At 46.4% G+C, this 26586-nt stretch overlaps 1 protein-coding gene across 1 annotated transcript; it reads left to right on the top strand.

Annotated features, from left to right (window-relative positions):
- Window positions 1-151: 151 nt before the first annotated feature.
- GNL3L (G protein nucleolar 3 like) lies at window positions 152-26310 on the top strand. Its single transcript, XM_021699817.2, has 16 exons — window positions 152-241; window positions 2505-2570; window positions 8323-8363; window positions 9281-9388; window positions 10158-10274; window positions 11032-11115; window positions 11282-11417; window positions 12328-12431; window positions 14151-14295; window positions 17265-17352; window positions 17884-18058; window positions 18145-18287; window positions 18604-18740; window positions 20758-20885; window positions 23946-24165; window positions 25960-26310. Exons 2-16 carry the CDS (start codon window positions 2552-2554, stop codon window positions 26040-26042), a joined length of 1728 nt encoding a protein of 575 aa, XP_021555492.1. The 5' UTR covers window positions 152-241; window positions 2505-2551; the 3' UTR covers window positions 26043-26310.
- The last annotated feature ends 276 nt before the right edge of the window (window positions 26311-26586 follow it).

Genomic DNA, 26586 nt, shown 5'->3' with positions numbered 1-26586 from the left:
CTCGGCTTCTTCCCCACTTCACAGGGCAGCGGGGGAGGCGGGACCACTGCGCCTGCGGAGTAGGGATGGCGGGCGCGAGCCGTCAATCCGAGGCCCCGCCCCTCGGGGGGGACGTAAGGCGGGCTAACCAGGGCCGCAAGGCTGGGATCCGGAAGTCGGAGCCTAGCGGCGCGAGCGCAGTTTGCAGACCAACCCTATCGTAGTGCCGTTCTCTTCTGTCTGATCCCCGCCGGAAGTGGAGGTAAGAGACGACTCTCCTCTTTTCTCGTTGTGAGCGCTCACCCAGCCAGCCGCGCGGTAAGGATCGTGTATTTGAGTTGGAAACTAGAGGTGTCCTCCACCCTGGAATGGAGAGAGAGAGAACCGGCTGTCATCCACGGTAGAAGGGCCCAGATGAGGAACAGGGATCGCTCCGCAAATGAGCATGTGCCTAAATGCACTCTCGCTGGGTAAAGGAGCACGGCCCCACCCCATCTAGGCAGGTGTAGACCTCTGGTCACAATATGTAGAAAGTCACAGACCCCACTTGTGTGGAGAAGCATCGAGTGCCCTCTTGCCTTCAGGATAGCAAGGCTCCATTCTGCACTCCTCCAGTATAGACAGGCGTCTCCGTGTGGCGACATCGAGCCCATGGTTATAGAGACATACCGCCCTCCCCGTCCCCCACTCCCCCGGCTGAGCGGCGCGGACCTTTACTGGTGCGGAGGCACACAGATCCGCCTCGGCGCATCTCTTCTCTTTGGACAGAGGCTTTGATGTATTACCTCTTCCACAGACATACAATACCGCCTACTCCGGCCGGACCGCCAGTACTGAGGAGCTTAGAAACGTTTAATATACAGAGACGGAAGAGCTGGAGACTTCCTTGCCTCGCCCCCGTGTAACTAATTGTGGAAGCCCCGCCCCCGCTACTGCAGAGATGTTAGATCACCCCTCTTCCAAGTGGTTGGCACCTGCCTCAGCCCATAGAGAACCACGCAGATTTTCCTCCTCTTGCCTAGAGTGAGTCCCCGTTGTGGAAAATCAGACCTGACTCCTCACCCCACCCCATAAGAAGGCACTGGTTTACTGAATTTGTAAAGGCCCGGCCCCAAAAATGCCCTGCAGCAAAGAGAAACAGACCGTAACCTGGGAATATTGTCAGATCTGCCCCTTACTGGGCAGCTGCGGTAGAAGGACTCAGGTTTGTTCTCCTTTTGAGGTAAACAGAGATCATCCCTCCCCTCCTCCTTCCCCAAAGATTTGGAATCACCAAATGTAGCAAAAGAGAGACACCCCCACCCGCAATCAAGGGAGCAGAGAGGTGCAGCTCCCCCTCCCTGCAGTGTTGAGAGACAGTGACATCACCGATCACCCTACATTTTGTGCATGTGGGCTCCCCCCTTACCCAAGGTAGAAGAGCTCAAATCTCTTTCTCTCCATTCAGGATAACTGCCCCCCTCCCTGCAAAGTGTAAGGGCTGATCCACTGAATTTATAGTGGTGTACCTACCCCCCACCCCATGTGGAGAACCAGAGGTCCTATTCCCTTCAGTGTTAGCACACTGCTGACTTCAACCCATATAAAAGATAAACAGATTGTTCCCCATCCCACCCCCCTGGGAGGGTCCAGAAAAGCCCCCAACAGGCAAAGTGCACACCCCATTCATGCAGAACTGCAAACCCCCCCCCCCCCGCTTTGTTAGTGTGTCAACTAATACCACCTTGTAGTGGAGACCAGCATATCATCTTCCCCTCACCCCAGCCCTCCCCAGGGTACAGAGACCCAGGATTCCTCCTCGCCAACTTAGAGATGTACAGACCTGTGCTTCTCTCCCATGTGGCAGAGATGCACACAGCCACTGTGCTGGCTTTCCCAGTTCCTCTACACCCCAGAGTAGAGCAACAGAAGGCATCTCCTTACCCGCGTTCACCAAGGAACAGACCCCAATCACACATGCAGGCATACATTCCCCCCACCCCTGCCCCAGCAAGATTTTGCACTGACTCCTAGCCTCAGTTTAGTAAACATAGTTAAAAGCGTTGTTCTGAGATCCCTTTTCCCTAGGATAGACTCCTGGTACCTGTCTTTTCCCCTACTTCCAGGGTAGATCCGATGTAGAACCCCCTACTTGGGAAAAGAGGTACTATTAATATGTAGAAACAGGCCATCCTTGTATACCCCATTCCCTCAGCCTAGAGAGGTTTAGTACTAGGGTATATAACACTACAGGGTGGAGGATTGAGGACCAAGGACTTCATCTGATGCATTGAGGCACTGACTCCACCCAGGAAGAGAGGTTTAGACTTAGCTTCCTTTTGGGTAGTGTGATGCTGCTTTCCCTGTGTAGATAGCTACACCAGGCCCCAACTCCATTATAGCCTCTTCTCCTAGTTCCTCCAATTGTTAGGGCTTCCTTATCAAGTTCTTTGCACATTTCATTTTGCCTGTAGGGGGCTTGGAAGGGGGCTTCTGGCATTGTGGTTCCCCCCTCTGTCTTCACATTGGTTCTTCCATTCTGACAGGAAGGAAGACTGCAGATTTGAACCTACCTGCTTTCAAGCTAGTCATCATGATGAAACACAGACACAGTGAGTTTCTTTTACCACCCCTCCCAATGCTAAGCTTTAATGAATATTTGTAGTAGTTCATGGCAACTTTTTAAAAATTATTTCTTTATTAAAAAATTTTAATTCCAATGTAGTTAACATACAATGTTATATTAGTTTTAGGTGTACAGTATAGTGATTCAGCACTTCCATACATCACCCAGTGCTCATTACAAGTGCACTCCTTAATCCCCATCACCTATTTCCCCCATCCCCCCCACCTCCCCTCTGGTAACCATCAGTTCTCTATAGTTAAGAGTCTGTTTCTTGGTTTGGCTCTCTCTCTCTCTTTTTTAACTTTGCTCATTTGTTTTGTTTCTTAAAATTCCACATATGAATGAAATCATATGGTATTTGTCTTTCTCTGACTTATTTTGCTTAGTGTTAAACTCTCTAGCTCCATCCGTGTCATTGCAAATGGCAACATTTCATTCTTTTTTGTGGTTGAGTAATATTCTGTTGGATATATACACCACATCTTTATCCATCCCTCAGTCGATGGGGGAGGTGGGGGAGGTGCCTCATGGTGCAGCTAGCTACCTGAGCTTGGGCTTTTTCCATAATGTGGTTATTGTAGATAGTGCTGCTATAAATATTGGGGTGCATGTATCCCTTTGAATTTGTGTTTTTGTATTTTTTTGGGTAAATACCCAGTAGTGTGATCACAGGATCATAGGGTAGTTCTATTTTTAAAAATTGCTCAGTATGGCATGAGGGGATGGGGCAAAATGGGTGAAGGGGAGTGAGATACAGGCTTTCAGTTATGGAATGAATAAGTCTTGGGATTAAAATATACAGTAAAGGAAATAGAGTCAGTGGTATTGTAGCATTGTATGGTGACAGATGGTAGCTATGCTTATGGTGAGCAGAGCCTCATGCATAGACTTAGACTTGTCTTGTGGAATCACTATATTGTATACCTGAAACTAGTGTAACATTGTGTCAACTATACTAAAATAATAATAAAAAAAAAAAACCCTCAAAAAATTGCTCAGTAGGTACCAGATCATTTAGTCTGTCTTCTACGTATGGTATCGTTGTCTTCCCAATTTCCTTGGAGGTGATATTCCCCTTATCCCCCATTCCCATTTTACAGTTGAGGAAACTGAGACTCAGCAAAGTTAAATGACTTGATCTGAGGTGAATAGCAGTAAATACCAGACAATGGGGACAAATTGCTCTTCTTTTTGCCTTCGAGATGCTTTTCTTCCCTTCTCCCTCATTCTTCAACTGGATAACTCTTGCTCATTTTTCAGATTTCAATTTACACATTACTTCCTCTAGAAATCTCTCCCATTAAGCTTCTCCCTTGGTTTCCATGGTCTGTACCCCTAAGAACTGGGGCTGTTGATACTGTATGACTGGGTCTGTCTCCTCCACTGCACTGTTAACTTCTCACCCACATCTGGTTTATCTTTTTGTCCCAAGGGCCCAGCATAACTGGGCATAGCTATTTGGTACTTACTGTGTGCCGGGCACTAGAATGTCTCAGTTGTCCTAACTCAATTCCTCCTCCTCTTTCCACTATGCTTACAGCCTAGAGAGAAGACAAATGTGATACATGACTCTCCCATATAAGAGGGAAGGCAAGGGCATTAGGGCTGGTCTGGTTCTGTGCTTCCTGCCTTTATCTTGCTATAGTCCACATAGAAAATGACATCATAGGCTAGACAAGACTTGTGCAACCCAGTGACCCCATACTCTGTGTGAATGGTGGCCCTGCCTATGTGGGCTTGGTGAAAAAAAGTTCAATACACTTACTTTATATAATCATAAAAAAATCAACAAGAATCAGACTTTGGTTATATAAATACCAAAAGCAAATAATCATTTTTTTCAAGTAACACAAAAAAATGAACAAAATTAGTTATTTCCTATTTAAGAACATCAAATACCAGATGATAATAAAATATTGATAGTGATGAAAAAGACAATAATGAGCTGGTTGAATGAAGTAGAGTATATGCATACAAAAGAACATTGGCAGTTTATAAAGATTTTATTTATTTGACAGAGAGAGAGAGAGAGAGAGAGCACAAGCAGGGGGAGTGGCAGGCCAAGGGAGAGGGAGAAACAGACTCCCCGCTGAGCAGAGAGCCCGATGTGGGGCTCGATCCCAGGACCCTGGGATCATGACCCGAGCCGAAGGTAGATGCTTAACTGACTGAGCCACCCAGGCGCCCAAGAACCCTGGCAGTTTAAAATAAATGAGGAAGTATTGTATGGAAAGATTATATAGAAAGACTATTATATGGAAGAAGTATTAGATGGAAAGATCTCTAGGATTTGTTAAGTGAAAAAAGCAAGTTGTCAACGGGAGGACGTACTATATTATCTTTAATGGAGAAAATGGGGGAAATAAGATTACATATATTTGCGTTTGCACTAATAAGTGGTTTCTTGTTGCAGTGAGGAGAGTGCAGTGGCTAGGGACAAGTGTGGAAGACCTCTCAAAATACACCTTCTTATTTTGGAACCATATGACCATTACCTATTAAAGAACAATCATATACATCTGCATGAGTGGGAAAAATGGTGACTATTAAACAAAAACTTAACATGTGCTCATAAAACACAGACTATGATTGGTCAATTGCAACTAAGTAATGATCAGACTAAGTGGAATGACTGCAGTGGAAGGTGGGAGAGGTGCCTCATGGTGCAGCTGTTTGAGCTCTCAGCAATACCTTGGACCCAAATGGTAATGATAATGGTTAAATCTGGGGAGGTTATTGAGGAGCCCTGCAAGGAGTGTTTTCTCCTTACTAAATGATTTATTTTGTTTTTATTGTGTGCCTGTATCCGGCACAGGCCCTCAGTTTCCAGGGAAGTTAGGCAGATAGAAATTGTTGAGTAAAATGGCCAGTCCTGGTTCATTCCCAACCTCACATTCTTTTCATTACAACATGAGTACTTTGGAAGAAAAGGAGACTTGAGGTCTGTTTTTTGTTGTTGTTGTTACAGGAAAATTTGATCCATTCATATTCATATATTTGGTCTAATTTCTGCCATTTTATTTTATATTTTTTGTTTGTTTCTTCTTAGTCTCTTATTTATTTACTTTTCAAGTTCAAAAAAAAATCCACCAGTGATTATAAAGTTTTTTTTAAAGATTTTATTTATTTATTTGTCAGAGAGAGAGAGAGCGTGAGTGAGAGGCAGGCAGAGGGAGAAGCAGGCTCCCTGCTGAGCAAGGAGCCCGATACAGGACTCCATCCCAGGACCCTGGGATCATGACCTGAGCCGAAGGCAGACGCTTAACTGACTGAGCCACCCAGGTGTCCCCCAGTGATTATAAAGTTATGTTAGTAGTTGCATTCATGTTTATATCAAACATAATTAAACTTGAATTTCTCTGTCACTTTACCGAAGTTAAGTAATAACTATTTTTATCCTATCCTTCCAAAGTAAGATCATGCTTTCATGATTTTACTTTTCCATCCCCTATTGCTTGATTCTAGGATTTTGTTGAAATAATTTGGTATTTTGGTACTGAGCTATTTCCTATAATATGCTTCCTGGTTTTTAAAAATCTTTTCTAAATATGTATTATAGTTCTTAGCTACATTAGTAGCATTTTGAAGATTTAATGGTAAGTTGTTTTTTTAATTTAATGGTAAGTTTTAATCGATTTCCTGCCCATCATTACTTGTTTCCTTTAGCTTGAGATCTTTATTCTGAATTAATTTTTATTTTTGCTGGTATACTTCCTTAGTACAATTGATCCTTGAACAACATGGGGCTTAGGGGCCTCAAGCCCCTGTGCAGTCAAGAATCCACATAGAAGTTTTGACTCCCCAAAAACTTCACTACTAATAGCCTACTACTGATGGGAAGCCTTACCAGTAACATAAACAGTCTATTAACACATATTTTGTTAGGTGTGCTATGTACCGTATTCTTCCAGTAAAGGAAACTAGAGGAAAGACAATGTTATTAAGAAAATCGTAAGGAAGAGAAAACACATTTACAGTACTACACGTATTTATCAAAAAAAAAAAATCTGTGTATAAGTGAATCTATGGAGTTCAAACTCAAGTTATTCAAGGGTCAACTGTAGTTTTACCAGAACACAGGTGGTAATCTTTGCACATCTGAAAATGCCTTTTAACTTTGTGTAAGAGTAATCTGTTGGTTAAGTATAGGAATTTAGCTTGGTACACAGTTCTTTGTTTCAGAACTTTGTAATTGTACGGGGCGCCTGGGTGGCGAAGTCAGTTAAGAGTCTGGCTCTTGGTTTTGGCTCAGGTCGTGATCTCAGGGTTGTAAGATTGAACCCTGCGTCCGGCTCCGTGCTCAGTGCAGAGTCTGCTTCGAATTCTCTCTCCTTCTTCCTCTGCCCCTCCCGCTCGTGCTTGCTCTCTCTCTCAAATAAATCTTTTTAAAAAAGAACTTTGTAATGGTTATTCTGTCTTAAATGTTAAGAGTTGTAGATTTGAGAAGGCTGTCTGCTTCTCTTGCCTTTGTTGGAAACTCCTGTTTGGAAGTTTATAAGATTTTCTTTTTATCCTTAAAGTTCAGAGTTTTCATCAGGGTATGCCTATGGTATGTCTTGTTTTGTTAATCTTGGTGTTCCATGAGCCTTTCTAATCTGAACCCTCAAGCCTGTTTTCAATTTAAGGAACTTTAATCTATTATTTTAACAAAATAATTGCTTCTCCATTTGTACCTTTTTCTCTTTCAGGAACTCCTGTTATTTAGGTATCAGCTCTCCTGGACCCATTCTCCATTTTTTATTTTTACTCATAATTTCCATTTCTTTAGATTTTTGTTTTAAGCAAGCTCTTCTCTTGATTTTCCAGCTTATTAGTTTGGTTGTTAATGGTGTCTGTGTTGTTTTTCACTACATCTATTGAATTTTTATCCAATATCAAGTTTTGGGAATTTTTTTTTTTCTCACACAGTTCCTTTGAATCTCCTTAAGTATTTGCAATAGTATCTAAATTCTGTTTCCTGTATTAACTCTGCTTTGGTGTGAACCACCTTATGTGATTGGAGAGCCTGTTCTCTGGTAATTCCAAGCTGCTCCTATATTTGTTTGTATATATCCTGACCTTCCAGAACCTCCCCCTCTAGGAATTTCTTTAGCCCCCTTGCAGGTAGTAAGCATTAAGACAACCATTCTTCCCCAAGGGCCAGCTGTGAACGGGATGACAGATGGGACTTCTCATGAAGAGGGTGAGGCCTCTTAAGTTCTTGGGCTCTGTTTAGATGTGATTGAAGAAGATGAGCTCTCTCTTCCTTGTATCCAAGGGAGGCCACAGTTTGGCTAGATAGGACAAGTCCCTTTGGAGTTAATGGCCTGAGCAGGGTCAGCAGGAAGGAGCAGTTCTCTCCCCGTGTGCTGAGGGCATCTGCCCTGGCTTAGCCACCTGGGACTCCTCAGATCACCTTCCCATGCCAGCAGCCCCCAACTTGAGCTTGGTGCAGCAATTGTTGAGTTGCCCCCAGCCAGAAGTTAGGGGAGAGAGAGGAGTTAAAAACACGCATTCAGGTAGCCCTCTTCACAGGGTTCCCATAAGCATTGTTTCAGTCCGCATTGAAATAATGTCTCAAACATTTTCTCCAGTACTTCCTCTGACCCTGTTGCTGTCATCTCCATGTCTTTGTTGTTCTGGGCCTGGACAGACATGGTAGCTCAGTCCTCCTTAGGTTCCCAGTGTGGCCTGGCTTTGATTAAGGTATAAACAGATGTTGGGTAGGTGGATAATAGCTTTTTTTTTTTTTTTTGTAGAAAATAAAAAACCAGGTAAAGGTTCCAAAGGCTGCAAGAAGGTAAGTTGACTTGACCCCCAGGTAAGGTATACCCATTGTTGGTAAGGTCAAGAACAGGTTCCCTGCCCTAGAAGAGGTCTACAAACCCCAGTAGATGTTGGGTCATTCCAGATAGAGCAGCAAATTGGAGTCAGAGGATCTGGCTTTCCCTCCCTCTCTGGTTGGCTGCAGTAGAGAATCAGCAGCATTTATTAATTTTCCCCCATGAGCCATGTGCTGCTTTGTGCTTGAGTTACCTTGGTGTAGGGATCGCTCCATTTTTAAGATGAAGAAACTGAGCCTCAGTGAGAAAGTTCCTGCATTCAGGGTAGCACGGCTGGGACTTGGGTCTGTTTGGTTCCCAAGTCCCTATTGCTCTTGTTGAGGAGGGAGGCCAAAACATAATCTTTGGCTCCAGCTCCTGGTCCTGCTAGGAAAGGTGGAGACAGGTAAGATGGGCCAGAGCAGTGGTTCTCAAATTTTAACGTGGTTAAAGTTTTCAAACCTTAACCAGCCCTCCAGGTAATTACCCAGAATTACCTGGAGGGCTGGTTAAGACACAGATTGCTGGGCCTCACCCTTGAGTTTCTGATTCAGTAGGTCTGTTGTGGCATCCCATAATTTATATTTCTAACCAGTTTCCATGGTGCTGCTCTGGTCCACGAACCACACTTTGAGAGCTACATTAGCATTTCCCTTGGCCTTTACTTGGGAAACTTTTCCATTTGCCCTGGGGTTCTTCAGTCAGTCCCTGCCTAGGAGAGGGAGGGTCTCTTCTCTAGCCAGATGGGCAGACCTCTGAGGACAGAGCCCTTCTTTTTGCTTATTCCTCTCTTTTCCCTACAACTGTACTTTTGAGCAGCTTTAACCCTCCAGGAAGGGTGATTTCCATGGGTTCATTCGCTCTGTTTGATTGTTTCCTTTTGTGTGGTGACCAGCCTGCAAAGCAGAATGGAAAGAAAGCAGCTTCCAAAGTGGCTTCTGCTCCCCAGTTTGTTCACTCCAATGATCATGCCAGTCGGGAGGCTGAATTAAAGAAGAAGAGGGTAAGCCCTTGACCTTGGGGGAGGGAGAGGGCCTGGCCTGGCTGCCAGGTCCACAGAAGTGGTGACTGGAAGGGCAGAGACCAAAGTTGTTAGGGTTGTTGAGGCTGTTTGTGGAAGAAGGAAGAGGAGGGGGTCACTTTGATACTTGATTTAGTGTCTCCGTTTGCTTATCTCCCCCTCACCTCCCCGTCCCTTGCTGTCCTGCTGTGTTCCCACTGCCCCACTGAAAACTCTCCTGTCAGCCTCACCAGTTTGTTCTGTGACATCACACTCAGGGATAGTCTCCTTCCATCATCTCATCCGAATTGTCAGAATTTGAGACCATGCTTTCTTTGAAGCACTCTCACTTTGACTTTCTTGTCATCTCACTCTCCTGGATGTCGTCCTTCCTCTTTCCCAGTCTCTTTGGCTGTTCCTTCCTTTTCCTGCTCTTTAGATGATGGAACATCCCAGGACCTTGTCCTCTTTCTCCCTCTGGTCTTAATTGATTCCCTTTGCCTAGAACACATTCTCTCTCCGTTTCACATGCGCTCTTTTTATTGTTCTCTGCCACACTTTCTCTTCCTTCATCTTTTGTTTTCTTTCTCTTAAACCCTGTATCTCCTGCTATCGTATCTGCTCTCTCCCTGCATCCCTGCCTGTCCTACCTCTGCCACATCAACACTGTTTCTTCCCTCTGTCACGTGCTCTCTGTTACTGTAGGTCTCCCACCCCTCCCTTAGGTTACAGACCTAGTCAGCTATAGTCCTGCTGTGTGTTCCCTTGTTAGGTTGAGGAGATGAGGGAGAAGCAGCAGGCTGCCCGGGAGCAAGAGAGACACAGACGCAGGACTATCGAGAGCTACTGTCAGGATGTCCTGCAACGCCAGGAGGAATTTGAGCATAAGGTAAGAGGACAGCCTTTGCTTCTGGTTCAGACGCGTTTGGGTTTGCTGAAAAGCATCTATTGCCATTGCTCTGTGAAAGGGAAAGAAGAAAGATGGGAGATTATTGCGGGGGGGACGGAGGAAATAGGTGCAGAGAAGATGAGAAACAGTGGGGATGGAGGGAGGGAGGTATGAGAGGGAAGCAGAGAGCCATTTTGAGCCTTATCTGTGACTGGACAACCCTGGATAGGCCCCAAAGACAGGGTTGGGAGTAGAGGAAGGGAGACCTAGGACCAGGGGACAGGGGGAGAGGGAATAAGTGGGAGGGAAGGGTTGACAGAGGAGGGTATGTGAGGGGGATGCCAGCTTCCTTCTTGGACTTACTGCCCTTCTGGCATATGTTCTCACTTCACAGAATATGCACTTCCCTGCTCAAAGTTCCTTTCCTAAGGTAAAGTGCATATTTTGCCTCCCCCATCCCATGTTCCCACATGGGTTGTTTTTCTCACTTAATACTTCCCTCTCACATTCCTTCCTTACACACACAGGTGCACACTCAGGTCCCTAGCTAGTGCTTGAACACATACTTAAACATAGGCACACACATGCATTACGTGGTTCCATCCATTCTTCCAGTTCCCAGCTTTATTGGCTGGTCAAAGTTACTCTTCGGTGGGCTGGGACTCCCATGGCTCCCCCAGCCTGTCATGGTTTCCGAAGCCCTGACTTTCACTCCCTCTTTCCTCTCTAGACCATTCTTTCTTTTTTTTTCCTTTAGGAGGAAGTTCTGCAGGAATTAAATATGTTTCCTCAGTTGGATGATGAGGCGACAAGGAAGGCTTATTACAAGGAGTTCCATAAGGTATGGAGACCCATTTCTTAAGGCTTTTTAGGGAGGGCGCCAATCCCATCCTATCGCCCCTCCATTTCTGCTTTTCCTGACTGAGATGGAGACTTTTCTTTTATGGGCCTGTGTGATTCATACCCAATCCTTGCCCTGCCTTCATCCCCTGTCCTTTCCCCTGCAGGTGGTGGAATACTCTGATGTGATTTTGGAAGTCCTGGATGCCAGGGACCCATTGGGCTGCCGCTGCTTCCAAATGGAAGAGGCTGTCCTGCAGGCAGAAGGCAACAAGAAGCTGGTCCTGGTCTTGAACAAGATTGGTGGGTGTTGGGGCAGAATTGGGTAAGGCAGGACAGGGGCCAGACCTTCTTGAAAGACTAGCTCAGACCAGACCCTGAGACTCAGCAACTCATTGGTAGTTATAACAGTTGTGTGAGGTAGGAATTTGTGTTCAGTTATTTAAAGCCAGGAATCTGAGAGGTGAAATCACTTGTTTAAAGACACACACACACACACACACACACACACACGGTATAGCAGAAGTTGGGGATGGGGTCCAAGCCTGTTTGCCTTCAGTCCCTTGTTCTTGCCATTTTGAGCCTTATTGGCCAACCCCGGAGAATTCCTATCTGCCCCGAACTGGAACCCAAAGACTAGGGCAGAAGAGTACATGGACTCAGGAGTCACTGAGGTCTGGGTCTTATCCCAGTTGTACTGTCAATTTTCTCTAGGGTCTTGGACAAGTCGTGTCACCTGAGAGCTTCCGTTTCTCCAGTTGTAAAATGGGCTGTGATTGTCCCAATCTCACAGGGTTGTTGTGAGAATTAATGATAAAGTGCTTGGTGTATGCATGGTTGGTACCCCACAAATGGTAGCCATATTCTTGTCAGAGTTATTCTTGACATTTGGCCCAACCTAGAAGGATCTACAAAGAGAGTGGGAAACAATCTTTAGGAAGCGTGGCTTGGAAGGAAGGCATCTGGGACCAAACAGCTAATTTGCCCATTTTCCCCAAGGGACAGAGGTCCCCTCAGAGAGGGCCAACTAGTCTCCTAGACTAGACTTTCCTTTCTAATTTTAACCTGGGAGCTGGACAGGTACTGATAGGGCCAGGGAGACATCTGTTGGCAGGAGGTGGGCCTAGCCTTGGGTGTGGGTGGGTATATCTTTAGAGTGAGCCATTGAAGTGATGTTCTCCTTATTAGTCCTACCTATTTCTATTTTCCCCAGACCTGGTCCCCAAAGAGATTGTAGAGAAGTGGCTGGATTACCTTCGGAATGAGCTGCCGACCGTGGCTTTCAAGGCCAGCACACAGCATCAGGTCAAAAACCTGGTAAGCTGGGGCCAGGGTTGGAGGATCACGACTTGGACTGGGGCCTCCAGCCCTTTGGCCTTCAATTTTGAGCTTTTTGCCTTACTAGATGACCTTTTAATATTTGTTTCACTTTACTTCTTCCTATATTTTAGCTTTTTGGGAAGGCTTTTTTTTTTTTTCTTAGATGTAAGGGTAATACATACTGTCCATAGAAAATTTGGAAAATATAGTTAACTATTTGTTAGCTTTTAAAAACATGTGTCTTCATTTTTCTCCTTAACACAAATCACACTATTTTCTAATTGTTTCATTAACACAAATACATTTTAGTTGTAAAATATTAAAGTGCTACAGAAACATTGGTTGTTTCTGAGGAGAGAAACTGCATTCTGGGGGATATTTTTTCAACTTTGCACTAGGTGTAGAACTTATTATTTATGAAAAAATAAAGTAGAAAAAAATAAAAGCAATTACAGACAGCTTAAATACCCTTTACCAGTACCCTTAATTCTAGGCTCCTTTATCCATACCCAGATGTAACCACCATTGTTAGCTTGGTGTGTGTCCTTTCAGATATTTTTCTGTGCTTTATATATATGCAGATATATATATAGAGAGAAGGAAGTGTTTGGGAGCGTCCTATGTGTCATCCCGGGGCTTGCTTTTTTTTCCTGTGGCAATTTTTTTTTTAGAGATGTACTTTTTTGATGCTAAATAAAATTAGTTTCCAATTTTTAATCATTATAAGCAGTACTTTAGCACATACCCTTGCATATGTTATCTTGACTGGTGGGCGAGTGTTTATATAGGTTGGATACTGAGGGGTGGAGTGGGTATGTATTTTACATTTTCTTAGACACTGACAAATTGCCTCCCTTCCAGTGGCTGTACCAATTTATCTTCCTACCCCTGGGGTAGATGAATGTGTGAGAGGGCTTATTTCCCTACACCTTTTCCAACACTTGCTATCATTAAACATTTTAATCTTTACTCGAGTAATTTGGGGAAACCTGATACCTCATTTATATAATTTTTGGCCTTCTCGATGGCAAAAATGTGGTGAGCATCCTTTTCTAACAGGTCTCTTTCATTTGTATTCCACTTTAAGGATGTATTTCTTTAACCTGTTTCTTACTGATGGAGATTTAGCTTAATTCCTAATTTGTGGTGCTGTGGTGGGTAAGTAAGGAGAGAGGAAGAGGTGGAAGGTCATTCTGGGCTGAGGAGGTGGCATCATGAGTAAGGAGATGGAAGCTGGAGTGGCCTTGTCTGGTGTGAGGAATTAAGGGAAGGTAGGCTATGGGCCAGGCACTGTCTTCCCACCACAGGCAGGGAGGGCAGTGTCCCCATTTTGTGGATGAGGGCACTGACACCCAGAGAAGGGAAGCAGGATTTGATGCCCACACACCTGTGAGAGGCAGAGCTGGAACTCAAACTTGGCCTGACTAGAGGCCAGGGTGCCATCCTTTCCCTGCTGAGGGAGGCAAGAGATACGTGTGTCTAGAGAGAGGCAGGGACAGAGAAGACTGAAGATGCAACGACAGTAGAAAAACAGGCCTTGTGCAAGCAGGGAAATGGCAGGTATTCAGGGCCTGCATGAGAAGCCCTCTGCTTCAGTCTTGGGGAGCTCAGTGATCACAGGGAGGTGGCCCTGAAAGTTTTACTGAAAGTTGGAAATCTGGACTCAGACTGCATTTCCCACCTGATGCCTCTTCTGTAATACCCCTTGGTTTCCAGAATCGTTGCACTGTACCAGTGGATCAGGCCTCCGAGTCACTGCTGAAAAGCAAAGCCTGCTTTGGAGCTGAAAACCTCATGAGGGTTTTGGGGAACTATTGCCGCCTTGGCGAAGTGCGCACCCATATCCGTGTGGGTGTTGTGGGTAAGACCTGTGGGGAGGTCATGGGGCCCAGGCTCATTCCTTGGGCAGGGGTTTCACTGGGCAAAGGATTCTGGGAGCTTTGTGTTACCCCTCTGAGGAAGAGAGGAGCAGTTCAGGAACGGTTTTGTGACTTGTGATACATATTGGTGGACATAGGAAGGCATACTGGGAATCACCACCATGCATTGAGTATTAGAACCGTGGATCACATATACAGGGTTGTGCTTGGATTTGGTGCCGTCTCATCCTACCAGAGCTGTGGGTGGTTGGGGGGAGGAGCGAACATATCTCTGACAGATAAGGACACTGAGGCCCAGAGAAGTGAAGGGGACTTGTGGGGATCAGCCCTGTGTGAGACAAGGTAGAGCTGATACTCAAACCTGGGCCAGTCTGGAACCCAGGGCACTGAGGGAAGGATGATAGGGGAGAGAAGAGGGAAATTGAGAGAAGCAGAGATAGACTGTCAGGGAGAGGAAGTGAAGCCAAAAGAGAAAGACATTGGGAGAGATCTGGACACTGAGAAAAAGATAGAGATATATAGACCTGAATAGACATAGAGAAAGAACTGGGAAATGATGGGATTGGTGGGGAGTGGAAAGGAAGGGTGGATTTAAATGACAGAGGCATGCCGAGAGAGGGAGATAATGATCAGAAAAAGATACCAGAAGGACTATAGAAGACCTGCAGAGAGAGACATAAGAGAGCTAGATACTTTATGCATGTAGAGAGGCAGACATGCATACCAAAGAAACAATGAGAAAGGGACACCTGGGGGCTCAGGCTGTCGAGTGTCTGCCTCCGGCTCAGGCCGTGATCCTAGGGTCTCGGGATGGAGTCCCCGCATTGGGCTCCTTGCTCAGCAGGGAGCCTGCTTCTTCCTCTGCCTGCTGCTCCCCCTGCTTGTGCTTGCGCTCTCTCGTGCTCTCTCGCACTCTCTCTGACAAATAAAATCTTAAAAAAAAAAAGCAAACAAACAATGAGAGAGACAAGCAGACACAGATAGAGAGACAGATTCAGAGAGGTACATATGGAAGGAACCGGGAACAAAGAGTTAGACATAGAGGAACACACACACACAGTCCTGGAATACATGCAGATCCACAAATACATGTACAGATCCACACTTGTGCAGACATGTCCACACCCAGAGGCAACACACGTGTAGACCCAGGTCCTTCCCACATACTCGCCCCAACTCTGCTCACAAGCGAATAGAGGCACAGAGAGACATGTGTGCCCAGATACACTGGACCCTTGGACCCAGTCACATCCCCAGAGTCACAGAGGGAGACAAATACACAAACATGTCTATGATGAGATAGATACATGTTCATAGAGAAATAGAGTCAGAAGGAGGGCTAGGGATATACAGACAGAGACAGAAGGAAGCACAGTGAAACATGTACAGAGACGCATACAGAGACAAGCGCATGGAGAGAAGAAACACCGAAAGAGACTGAGAGAAGTTGGCGTCGAGGGAATTAAAAAGAGGGGCAGAATAAAAAAAAAATGAAATCTTGCCATTTGCAACAACGTGGATAGAACTAGAGGGTACTATACTAAGTGAAATAAGTCAATCAGAGAAAGACAAGTATCATATGATCTCACTGATATGAGGAATTTGAGAAACAAGACAGAGGATCATAGGGGAAGAAAGGAAAAAAATGAACCGAAGAAATCAGGGAGAAAAACCGTAAGAGACTCTTAATCATAGGAAACAAACTGAGGGCTGCTGGAGGGGAGGGGTGTGGGGGGATGCAGTAACTGATGATGGACATTAAGGAGGGCACAGGATATAATGAGCACTGGGTATTACATAACACTGATGAATCACTGACCTCCACCTCTGAAACTAGTAATACATTATATGCTAATTAATTGAATTTAAACTTAAAAAAGCAAAAAATAAAAAAAAGAGGGGCAGAATTGGTGGGGTGGGGAGAATCAGAAATGACAGTGGCCAGAATGAGCGACAAAGAGACAAACCAGCAGAGTAAGGTGCTTAGATAGAGCTACACAGAGAAAGAATATGATAGAGAAAAAGACTGAGCGGGAGAAAGTAAACATGGAAAAAGAGTAATATTTAGAATGAGAACAACCAAGAGATAATGGACGTGCACACGTGTACACACACACACACACACACACACACTGATGTACAGAGACTTCCACACATGAGGGGTACACACACATAGGTACATCCATAAGAGAGGTGTCTGGGGGCACCTGGGTGGCTCAGTGGATTAAACGTCTGCATTCAGCTCAGGTCATGATTCCAGTGGGATCGAGCCCTACCTCGGGCTCCCTGCTCAGTGGGGAGTCTGCCTCTCCCTCTCCCTCTGCCCCTCCCCCTCCCGCTAGTGTTCTCTCTCTCAAATAAATAAATAAAATCTTAAAAAAAAAATGAGAGAGTGGTCTGTGCATAAACTCTGGCACACAGAGAAGGAGAATGATGAGGAGAAGAGACCTGGTGAGGGGGTGGCACACAAAGACATCCACAGGCCTAGAGGTGCTCAAGATGCTTGAACACAAAACATGCACCACAGGCAGACAGCTGCTTAGAGAGACTGGCATCTAGAGAGGGCTCTCCCACCCCCCACCAGGTGAATTTTACATCAGGACAGATGGTTCTCTGTTTCACAGACATTTCCTGATGTCTGCCCTCTGTTGGATCGTGTTACAGAGGCCTTTCATTGAGCACCTTTCCCAGGCTGGTTGTAGGTGGGAGGTGAGTGTCCTATCTAGAGAGAGGGACATGTCTACCCAGTATGCTCACAAATGGAGGAAAGGGGTAGGTAGGCCATGTTGGGGCTTGGTCAGGGCCTGGGGTGGGAAGGCAGGAGGCCAGGCTCTGTTTTTGGCTTCCCCATAGCTTGGTCATTGTCCCCTCCTCGGCCACCCACATACAGGCCAGCCCAAATGTTCGTGAGGGCCCTTCCTGCCCTGAGCCATCTGCCACCCCTTTGTAGGTCTTCCTAATGTTGGGAAGAGCAGCCTGATCAATAGCCTGAAGCGCAGCCGTGCATGCAGCGTGGGAGCCGTTCCTGGCGTCACCAAGTAAGCACCTGCCTGCTTCCCCACTCCACAGTTCCTTGACCCTCCCATTCCCCCATCTCTCATGACTTCAGCCCCTGCCCTTTTCCTTATCTTGGCCCAGCCTCTGATTCTTCCCTGGGCACTCTCACTAACAGCTCTCATTTACTTGGTACGCCATAGGTGCGGGCCAGGCACTGAGCTGGGTTGTTTCCCCCTTAGCTTCTTCAGGTCTCTTAGCAGCCATGCAAGATTGGGCTACAGATAAGCAACTCCACTTTGTAGATGAAGCAATGGAGGCTCAGAGAATCAGAAGCTTGCCCACAGCCCTGCAGCTCAGTCCCCAGTGGCAGAATTAGACTAGTATTAGTAGACTAGAATTAGTCCCAGGTCTGTAGGCCCCAGAACCCCCAGCCCCACATCTCTCCCATCTTCATCTGTATGCTGTCTGTCCCTCACCCCTCTCCCAGCTGTATGCCTGGGGCCTGGGGGATACTAGATACATCCCAGCTCATCAGTGTCCTGCATTCTCTCTTATCTCCTTTCCTGTCCTAGGTTCATGCAGGAGGTCTATCTGGACAAGTTCATCAGGCTGCTGGATGCCCCAGGCATTGTCCCAGGACCGAACTCAGAGGTGGGCACCATCCTGCGCAACTGCGTCCACGTGCAGAAGTTGGCAGACCCCGTGACCCCGGTAGAGACCATCCTGCAACGCTGTAACCTGGAGGAGGTACAGAAGGCTCTTGCTCGTGCCCTGCCCCACTCCAAGGGCCCTTCATTTTTCCTCATGATTTCTTTTCTTTCTCTCTTCACCAGATTTCCAACTATTATGGCATCTCTGGGTTCCAGACCACTGAGCACTTTCTGACTGCGGTGGCTCACCGCTTGGGGAAGAAGAAGAAAGGAGGCATATACAGTCAGGAGCAGGCAGCCAAAGCTGTTCTGGCTGACTGGGTGAGGTGAGGAGAGGGCTAGGGGTGAGGGTGCACCTGCCGAGAGTCAGACTCCACAAAGGGGGGTGCATCTGTGTTTATTGCAGCGGTGGGGCAGCCTGGCAGCCTGTTTCCTAGAGTAGGGGAAGGCCAAGGCACCAGGTCATGTCCCCATCAGGAATTTGTGGCCAATGACTATCCGGCAACTCAACTTCTTGTTTGGAAGCTACTGTGGGTTTTCTTGTTGTTCCTCATTGTTTCTGACTTGGGAACTCATTCTCTCTTCGGTTGGTCATTTGTTCTCTTAATGACATCACCAGTTTCCTCCCGTCTCCCAATGCAGTGGGAAGATCAGCTTCTATACACTCCCACCTGCCACCCACACTCTGCCTGCCCATCTCAGTGCTGAGATCATTAAGGAGATGACCGAAGTCTTTGACATTGAGGATACCGAGCAGGCCAATGAAGACACCATGGAATGTAAGTAGGGGCAAGTGGACTGGCCTGCCTGGTACTTTGTCTTGCCCTGGGTGGGAGCCAGACCCAACAACAAATCCCATGTTTGGGGTGCCTGGGTGGCTCAGTCATTAAGCGTCTGCCTTCGGCTTGGGTCATGATCCCGGGGTCCTGGGATCGAGCCCCACGTCGGGCTCCCTGCTCTGCGGGAAGCCTGCTTCTCCCTCTCCCACTCCCCCTGCTTGTGTTCCTTTTCACGCTGTCTCTCTGTCAGATAAATAAATAAAATCTTAAAAAAAAATCCCATGTTTGATCTTCCCCTGCCGTGGCCCTACTCTGGCTTTGGGAAAATTATTTAACCAACTCTAAGCTTAATGTTTTCTCCCACAAGGCGGAAAATTCTAATCTGGGCCTTGGGGGTGGTTGTAGGCTCTTGGTAGATAGGATAAAAGTCAGCAAAGTACTGTGTACACAGTGAGTTGCTCAGGAAATATGAGGGTCCTTTCCCCATCTCTTGGGACCTGGAGTGGACTAAGATACTCCTCTCCAAAACCCCTTCCCTCGTGTTGCCCTAGGCTTTGCCTCAGCTACTGCATGTCTGTTCCTAGATTTTTGTTCTCACCCCCACTGGCGGGGAGGCATCTGAGTCACAGAAAGCTGCTATTTCCTGAACGATGCATGGTCAGTGGCAGGCAGAGGTGGCATTTAAAGCAACTCTTCTGCCCTCTAGTCTAAGACTGTCCCAGCTTGGAGTAGCTAAGTGGTTAAAAGAATGGACTGCCTGGAGTCAAATTCAAGTTTTGTTTCTTGTTAGCTGTGATTAAGTTACTTCATTTCTCCATGTCTCAATGGCATCCTCTGTAAAATGGGGACAGTAGCACTCACCCAATAAGATGGTCACGAAGACTTATTTAATATGTAAAAACGCTCACAGCAGTGCTGGCTTAGAGTACGTGCTTGGTGAATATTAATTGTTACTAAGATGATCATTTGCTGGGGTACAGAGGTGTGGCTTTGAGAAATTCCTGTGGGAAATTTGTTCTCTTCAGATACTACAATCTGCAACCTTGGCTTATGGCTCCTCCTTCCTTCTCTACCCCACCTTGGAGAGGTGCCTGGTGCTCTCTGGGCCTGTCTGTGGACACTCGGGCAGTGGAAAAAGCCCTGGCTGGCCTGGCTTCTGGTTTCTCTGTTTCTCTTGAGGGCCACTAGCTTTCCTTCTCTGGGCCTTTTAGTGTCCTTAGATTATAGATGAGGACAAGAGGACTTGCCTGCTTCAGAGTTTATTCCCCAGGTGGCTTCTGGCAAGTCAGTTCTCTTTCTGAACTTTACCTCCCTCTTCTACCAAGTGGGTAGTTGGGAGGAATTCGAGCTCACGTTCCTATGATGATGCTTGACCCTGGCTGCATGTGACGGCAAGAGGGGCTCCATCACTGAGAATGGGCCTTGGCAAAAGATTGAGGTCTGGGAAATTGAGGAGAGGGAGAGGTTAATGGTGAGAATTTCCTAGGGAAGTTGGCCCTAGTGTTGTATCTTGAAGAGTGAGTAGGAATTAGAGGAAGGGGATGGTAGCAAAGTTTAGAAGTAGGTGGGAGGATAGCATGGGCCCAGGGCAATGGGTGCATTAATGGTTTGCAGTGGAGGCCAACTCCAGGCAAGGGGCCAGAAGGAAGGGGAGAGAGGCCTGGTCCCAGGGAAGGAAACCCAGTGGCTGCCATTTACTGAGCAGTATCTCAGGCCAGTGCATTTCAGGTGTCCTCTGCTGTGATAGCAGTCCCATGTCATAGGCTTGTGGTATTCTCATTTTCTAGATGAGGAAGCTAAGGCTCCAAGACCAGCTCCCAGCAGGCGAATGCCCTACTGCAAAACCCATGCCTTTAATCCTTTGTCATTTGGTCTCCCATCAGGAATGAAAGAGCCTTCCCTCCCCAACTCCCTTGGGCAGCGTCCACATACCCTTTCCACTGAGGCCTGAATGGGTGGGGGGGGCTGGCAGCAGGGAGGAACTAGGGCCCTGACAGTGGTGTTGGTTGTGTTAAAGGCTTAGCCACCGGAGAAGCAGATGAACTGTTGGGTGACATGGACCCGCTTGAAATGGAGATCAAGTGGCTCCATTCTCCGATGATGAAAATAGCAGATGCCATGGAAAATAAAACCACTGTGTACAAGGTACCCATCCCCTTTCTTCATGGTAACCCTCTCCTCTACCCAGGGCTCTGGGGAGTGGTTGGTCCCTTCTCTCTGGCTCCCACAAGGTCTGCCTATAATGGTGGGTAGATGTAGGTCATTCATTCACTCCCCGTGGGCCCCCTGGGCATCAGGTGGTGTGCATCCTTTACCAGGCAATGGCAGGTCCAAGGAGGAGGCATGCTGTCTCAAGCAGCTTTTCCAGCCTGGGTCCAGCCTAGAAAGCAGGTATCCCCTTTCAGCCACTCAGTTGTTCAAGTTGCAAACCTGGGTACCCCTGACTCTTCCCTCCAACTAGCTTCCAGTATCCCAGTCAGTCAGTCAGCAAGTCCTGTGGCTTTTCCTTCCTAAGTCTCTTGAGAAGCTATTAGCTTCTTTCGATCCCTACCATTTCTATAACTCTAGTTTAAGCTTCTAACCCTTTCTCACCTGGACATATGTCCCGTGGTTTCTAATGGCACAATCTGACCATGTCACCTCCCCTGTCATGGCTCCCCAGTACCTACGTGATCAAGTCAATATGCCATGCTTATGATTCCTGGAGGCTTTTTCAGCTTCTACTGCCAGTGTCCCTGTCTCTGCCCTTCAGGAGGTCACAGTTTAGTGGGTTTCACATATAGACCTCTGCACTGTTATGGGAGACACACAGACTAGGGGTGGGGGCAGAGTTTGGAAAAGCATGGATCTGAGGGCCCTAACCTATACTACTTGTGGGTCAGGGAAGTCTTCCTGAAGGCCTTGATCCTTGTGCCCCTTCTTGGAGGCTGAGGAATTCTCTGTACGAGGCGGGCAGCAGCCCGTGGCTAGGAGCTCAGACAGTGCTTATGCCGAGGCTCAAAGAGGAGAGAGAGTGGTGTTTTAGGGGGAAACGTTAGTGATGTGGGGTGGTTAGAATGAGAGTGGAGGCAAGGAAAGATGAATCTGGAATCAGATCACAGCAGTCCTTTAGACCTTATACCATGGATATTAGGAAAACATTGAAAATTGGTTATTTTTTTCTGTCAAAGGGTTTTCTATTTTTCCCCATTTTGTTTATTTAAAATATTTTTTATATTTTATATTTTTTATAAAAAAGATACCTTTTATTTATTTTTTGACTAGGTAGTATGTGTACGTGGTATAAAATTTAAAAGGTACTAAAGGGTATACAGTGAAAAGTAAGTTTCTCTCCTGCAGCTGTCTCCCAGCCACCTTGTCCCCTCTTTGGAGGCAGTCATTAGCACACTTGAATGTCCTTTTCATAGCTATCCCATCTTTATGCACATGCATACATACATATACGTAGATAGATCCATTTTAATTCAAATAATAGCATGCTATTTGTATTCTGTATTTTGCTTATTTCACTTAAAAATTCATCTTGTGATTGTTCCACATCATTACTTAAAGAGCTGTCCTTTATTTTTGATGGCTCCGTGATATCTGGAAGGGTTTCTTAAGCAAGGAAATGACACGGTTAGGTTTGTGTATTAGAACTGTCACTCTGGGGGCACCTGGGTGGCTCAGTGGATTAAGCATCTGCCTTTTGCTCAGGTCATGATCCTGGGGTCCTGGGATCAAGTCCCATATCGGGCTCCCTGCTCAGCAGGGAGCCTGCTTCTCCCTCTCCCTCTGTCCTTCTCCCCCTCCCCACGGACTCGTGCTTGCTCTCTCTCTGTCTCTCAAATAAATAAATAAATACAATCTTAAATAAAAAAAATGAACTGTCACTCTGGCAGCCAGAGTAAAAATCAGGTTAGAAAGAAAGGGACCGGGGTGGAGGCAGGGGGCCTAGGAAGGAAACTGTCACTTATATTCTATAAGAGATGATGAGGCCTACCGTGTGGTAGTGACAGGAATTATGCCATTCTCATTCTCACATAGTTTTAAAGATTCCCCTCGTGCTTACAGGAAAACCAGTGTAAAGTTGTGTGCTTAAGGCCATCTGGTAGTATTTCTCAATGAGCCCATAAGCCCCAGAACATACCATTTTTCCTTAGGGACCTACAGTAGTTCCCTGCTCTATGCTGCAGGTTCCAGACTCAGGTTCAGGGAACCTGAGCAGGGCCACTTCATTATACAACTCTGGGAGATACCATTTATGTGTGCCGTATTGTGAATGGTGCCCCCTGCTGCAACCCCAGAGATGTATAGTTTGGTAGCGTTGCCTTTTCCCCACCATAGTGTAACGGGTAGTCATACATACATATAAGCCTTGCTGCTAGGGTTCTTATTCCATTCTTTACTAGCTGTATGACCTTAGGTGCTTTGTTTGTCCTAGCATTGTTGCAAGGATAATATGAGTTAACATGTGCACGTGCGCATGTGTGTACATATATATGTATACACACATGTATTTGTGTGTGCTTAGAATGGTACCTGGCACAGAGTGAGCTTTCTGTCAATGTTAGCTTTTACTACCCACATGTACCCACGTGTACTCCAGCCAAACAGATACCCTTTTGGGTGCCCAGCTATGTTCTGTGCTTTTCCATTGTTCACGGTCAGGAATGACCTTCCCATCAGTAGAAGCATATTGACCACCACCTTCCCCACAACCTCTGCTACTTACGCTGTGTCTTTCTGGTGGGCACTTAACACACTCTGACTTGGCTTGTGGTATGGGTTGGTTGTATCCTCTTTAGACCAGTTGCTTCTCAAAGATGGGACTGCATCTGACTCATTTTTCCAGCATTTCCCCACATAGAGCTGGGCACAGAATAGACCTCCGAAAATATTGTTAAATTGAGTAAGACTTTGTAGTGTCACTTGAAAAAAGAATCATAATACCAATTGTCATTGATCAAGTAACTCTGCTTTTTTATTTTATTCTTGTAAAAGGCATGCGAGCTACCCATTGTCTACCCCATTTGACAGATGAGCCAGCTACAGCTGAGAAATTAACTAAGCACCTTCTAGTTTGTGATGGAGCCAGACTTGGAGCTTAGTTCTGTGAGGCTCTAGGCTTCCTGTTCTTAACCAAACCTGTCCCTGTCTCTTCTGCAGAAGTTTTTGGCGGTACTCTGGGGGCCCAGACCTCACTGTTGTCCTTTCTCTCTCCAGATTGGAGATCTCACTGGGTATTGTACCAATCCGAACCGACATCAGATGGGGTGGGCTAAACGCAACGTGGACCACCGCCCCAGGAACAGTAGCATGGTGGATGTCTGCCCTGTGGACCGCCGCCCAGTGCTGCAGAGGATCATGGAGACCGACCCCCTGCAGCAGGGCCAGGCTCTTGCATCTGCCCTGAAGAATAAGAAGAAGATGCAGAAGCGTACCGGTGGGGGCACCTGACCATACCCCTCTTCCCCATGCTCCGAAAAGCACCCACTTGGGCCCTGATTAGGAGCTCCTGAATGAGCATTTACATATGTCCAGCACCAGGCTAACCCTGGTTAAGGGGCAGGGATGGGTTAGGCTCACCTACTAGCACAGTGGTTCTCGAACTTAAGCTTGTTAGAATTGCCTGGAAGGCTTGTTAAAACACAGATTTCTGGGACTCACCCCCAGAGTTTCTGATTGAGTATGTTGGCCATAGGGCCCGAGAATTTGTGTTACTAACTAGTTCCTGGTTGATGCTGATGTTGCTCTTCTGGGAACCACACTTGGAGAACCATTGGCCTAGTCTATGTGTCAAATAGCCACCATTTATTTCTTAGCTGCTTTCTATGTGTTTGGAAGCTTATAGGTTATATGTAATGTTTACTTTATCCATAGGCAATATATTCAAAATTCAAAAGGTACAAAGGGATATACAGTGAAATGTTTTTCTCCTTCCAGTCTCCCACTCATCTAGGCCTCCTCACAGAGTGACCAGTTAATTTCTTCTATCTCATTCCTGAGATAGGTACACAGGCAAATATTTATATATTTTTTGTTCTCTGTTTCTTTTTTCTTTTTCTTTTTTTTTTTTTTTTAAAGATTTTATTTATTTATTTGAGACAGAGAGAATGAGAGAGACAGAGAGCACATGAGAGGGGGGAGGGTCAGAGGGAGAAGCAGGCTCCCTGCCGAGCAGGGAGCCCGATGCGGGACTCGATCCCAGGACTCCAGGATCATGATCTGAGCCGAAGGCAGTCGCTTAACCAACTGAGCCACCCAGGCGCCTGTTCTCTGTTTCTATGCAAACACTAGTCACCTGAACATAATTTTGCCACATCATGTTTCCATTTAATGGCCGTTCACAAAAGAATTTCCTCCTTCATTTTAATGGTGGTCTGTTGTGTGGTTGGCTGATTTAGGTCTTCATGCTATACTAATCTTTACTAACTCATTGCAAGTCTTATCCCCATTTGGTAAGTGAGGACACTGAGGCCCAGAGACATTAAATGACACACTCAAGGTAAAACAACTAGTATTTAATGGATCCAAAATGTAAACCTAGGATTGATTGACCCCATAAGCCCAATTCTTTGCTCTTGGCCTGGTTTCACTCTGAGTGCTGGGAATCCAGAGATGAATTACCCTTGAACTCCTGGTCCTATTATAAGGGAGTGAGGAGGAAATAAGAAAACAGACATTGGCAACACAGAGTATTCACAGACACAGAAAGCAGAGTGAGGAAACCTAACTCAGCCTGGTGAACCTAACCCGGATGGTGGTGGGGTAGGGGTGATCAGAGAAGGCTTCCTGGAGGAGATGATGTCTGAGGGGAATCCTGAAGAACAGCAGGGAGGATGGGAGGTGAGCATTCAGGCTTAAAGCCCCTACATCCATGCTGCCCTTTTGCTGTGAGAGCTTTGAGGGTAATGGCAGAGTGCTAAGCTCAACACAGTAAAAGAAAATTGCTGTTTGGTTACTAGGAAGGGATAAAAATACCCGGAGCCCAGTGAGTCTGACACTCTGAGATAGAAGCTATATTGGGGTGATCATTTCACAGGTAGACAAATGGTTCTACCTGTGAGATTGCACACTGGCTGCCAACACCCCCCACCCAGTTGTTTTGTTTAGTGTTGGGGGTAAGTGAGCCAGTTTGGGAGTTTCATGTAGACCAAGGTAGATCTAGGCCAGCTCCTGCAGGCGTCCTGTTGGCGAGCCAGCCACCAAGTGACTGCCTGTATTTCTCCATCTGCAGATAAACTCGCCAGCAAGTTGTCTGATTCCATGATGTCTGTCCTCGACCTCTCTGGCAACGCTGATGACAGTGCTGGTGACTGATCGACTAATCTCACCTTCTCCCCACCGCCCCCCCCCCCCGCAATCCCTCCAAGCACCAGTTCCAGTGGGATGGGGGAATACAGATGAAATGGTGTGCTTCTCCCTGAAGTACCAGCATATTAAAAGAACTCTTCACCTATCATGCCCCTTTTCAGTCTCCCCTTCATTCTTCCAAAAAAGAGTCCCAAGTTGCCAAGGAACTAGCAAACCCCATACCCTTTATTTAACCCCAACTCTGTTTTACAAGAGAAATAAAATTACTGTCAGATTCCTGATGCTAACAATTTATCCCTCATCCTATAGGTTGGTCTGGTTGGAGGAGTAACTCTCACAAAACTCTTGAACAGCTAAAGGTACAAGGCGAGGCTGCTGGTAGACCTGGGGGTCCCTGGCAGGGTGATGATTTCTTTATCAGTCTGCAACAGATCTCAGTGGTAAGACATTCCTGTGATGGGCTGTAGGCTATGCATCTTCCACCAAGTCTGCAGATCCTCACCTGGGTGGCAGTGATGGTAGGGGGAACAGTGATGAGCCTTGTCTCTGG

The sequence above is a fragment of the Neomonachus schauinslandi genome, chromosome X, assembly GCF_002201575.2.
Source record: "Neomonachus schauinslandi chromosome X, ASM220157v2, whole genome shotgun sequence".
NCBI classification, from domain to species: Eukaryota; Metazoa; Chordata; class Mammalia; order Carnivora; family Phocidae; genus Neomonachus; species Neomonachus schauinslandi.
This window is presented reverse-complemented; position numbering and strand designations above follow the sequence as displayed.

Bases quoted from the DNA above. Each gene is read 5' to 3' on its own strand.
- GNL3L (XM_021699817.2), top strand. The intron at 17,353-17,883 runs GTAAGCACCTGC...TTCCTGTCCTAG, and splicing joins GCCGTTCCTGGCGTCACCAA to GTTCATGCAGGAGGTCTATC. The intron at 18,059-18,144 runs GTACAGAAGGCT...TCTCTTCACCAG, and splicing joins AACGCTGTAACCTGGAGGAG to ATTTCCAACTATTATGGCAT.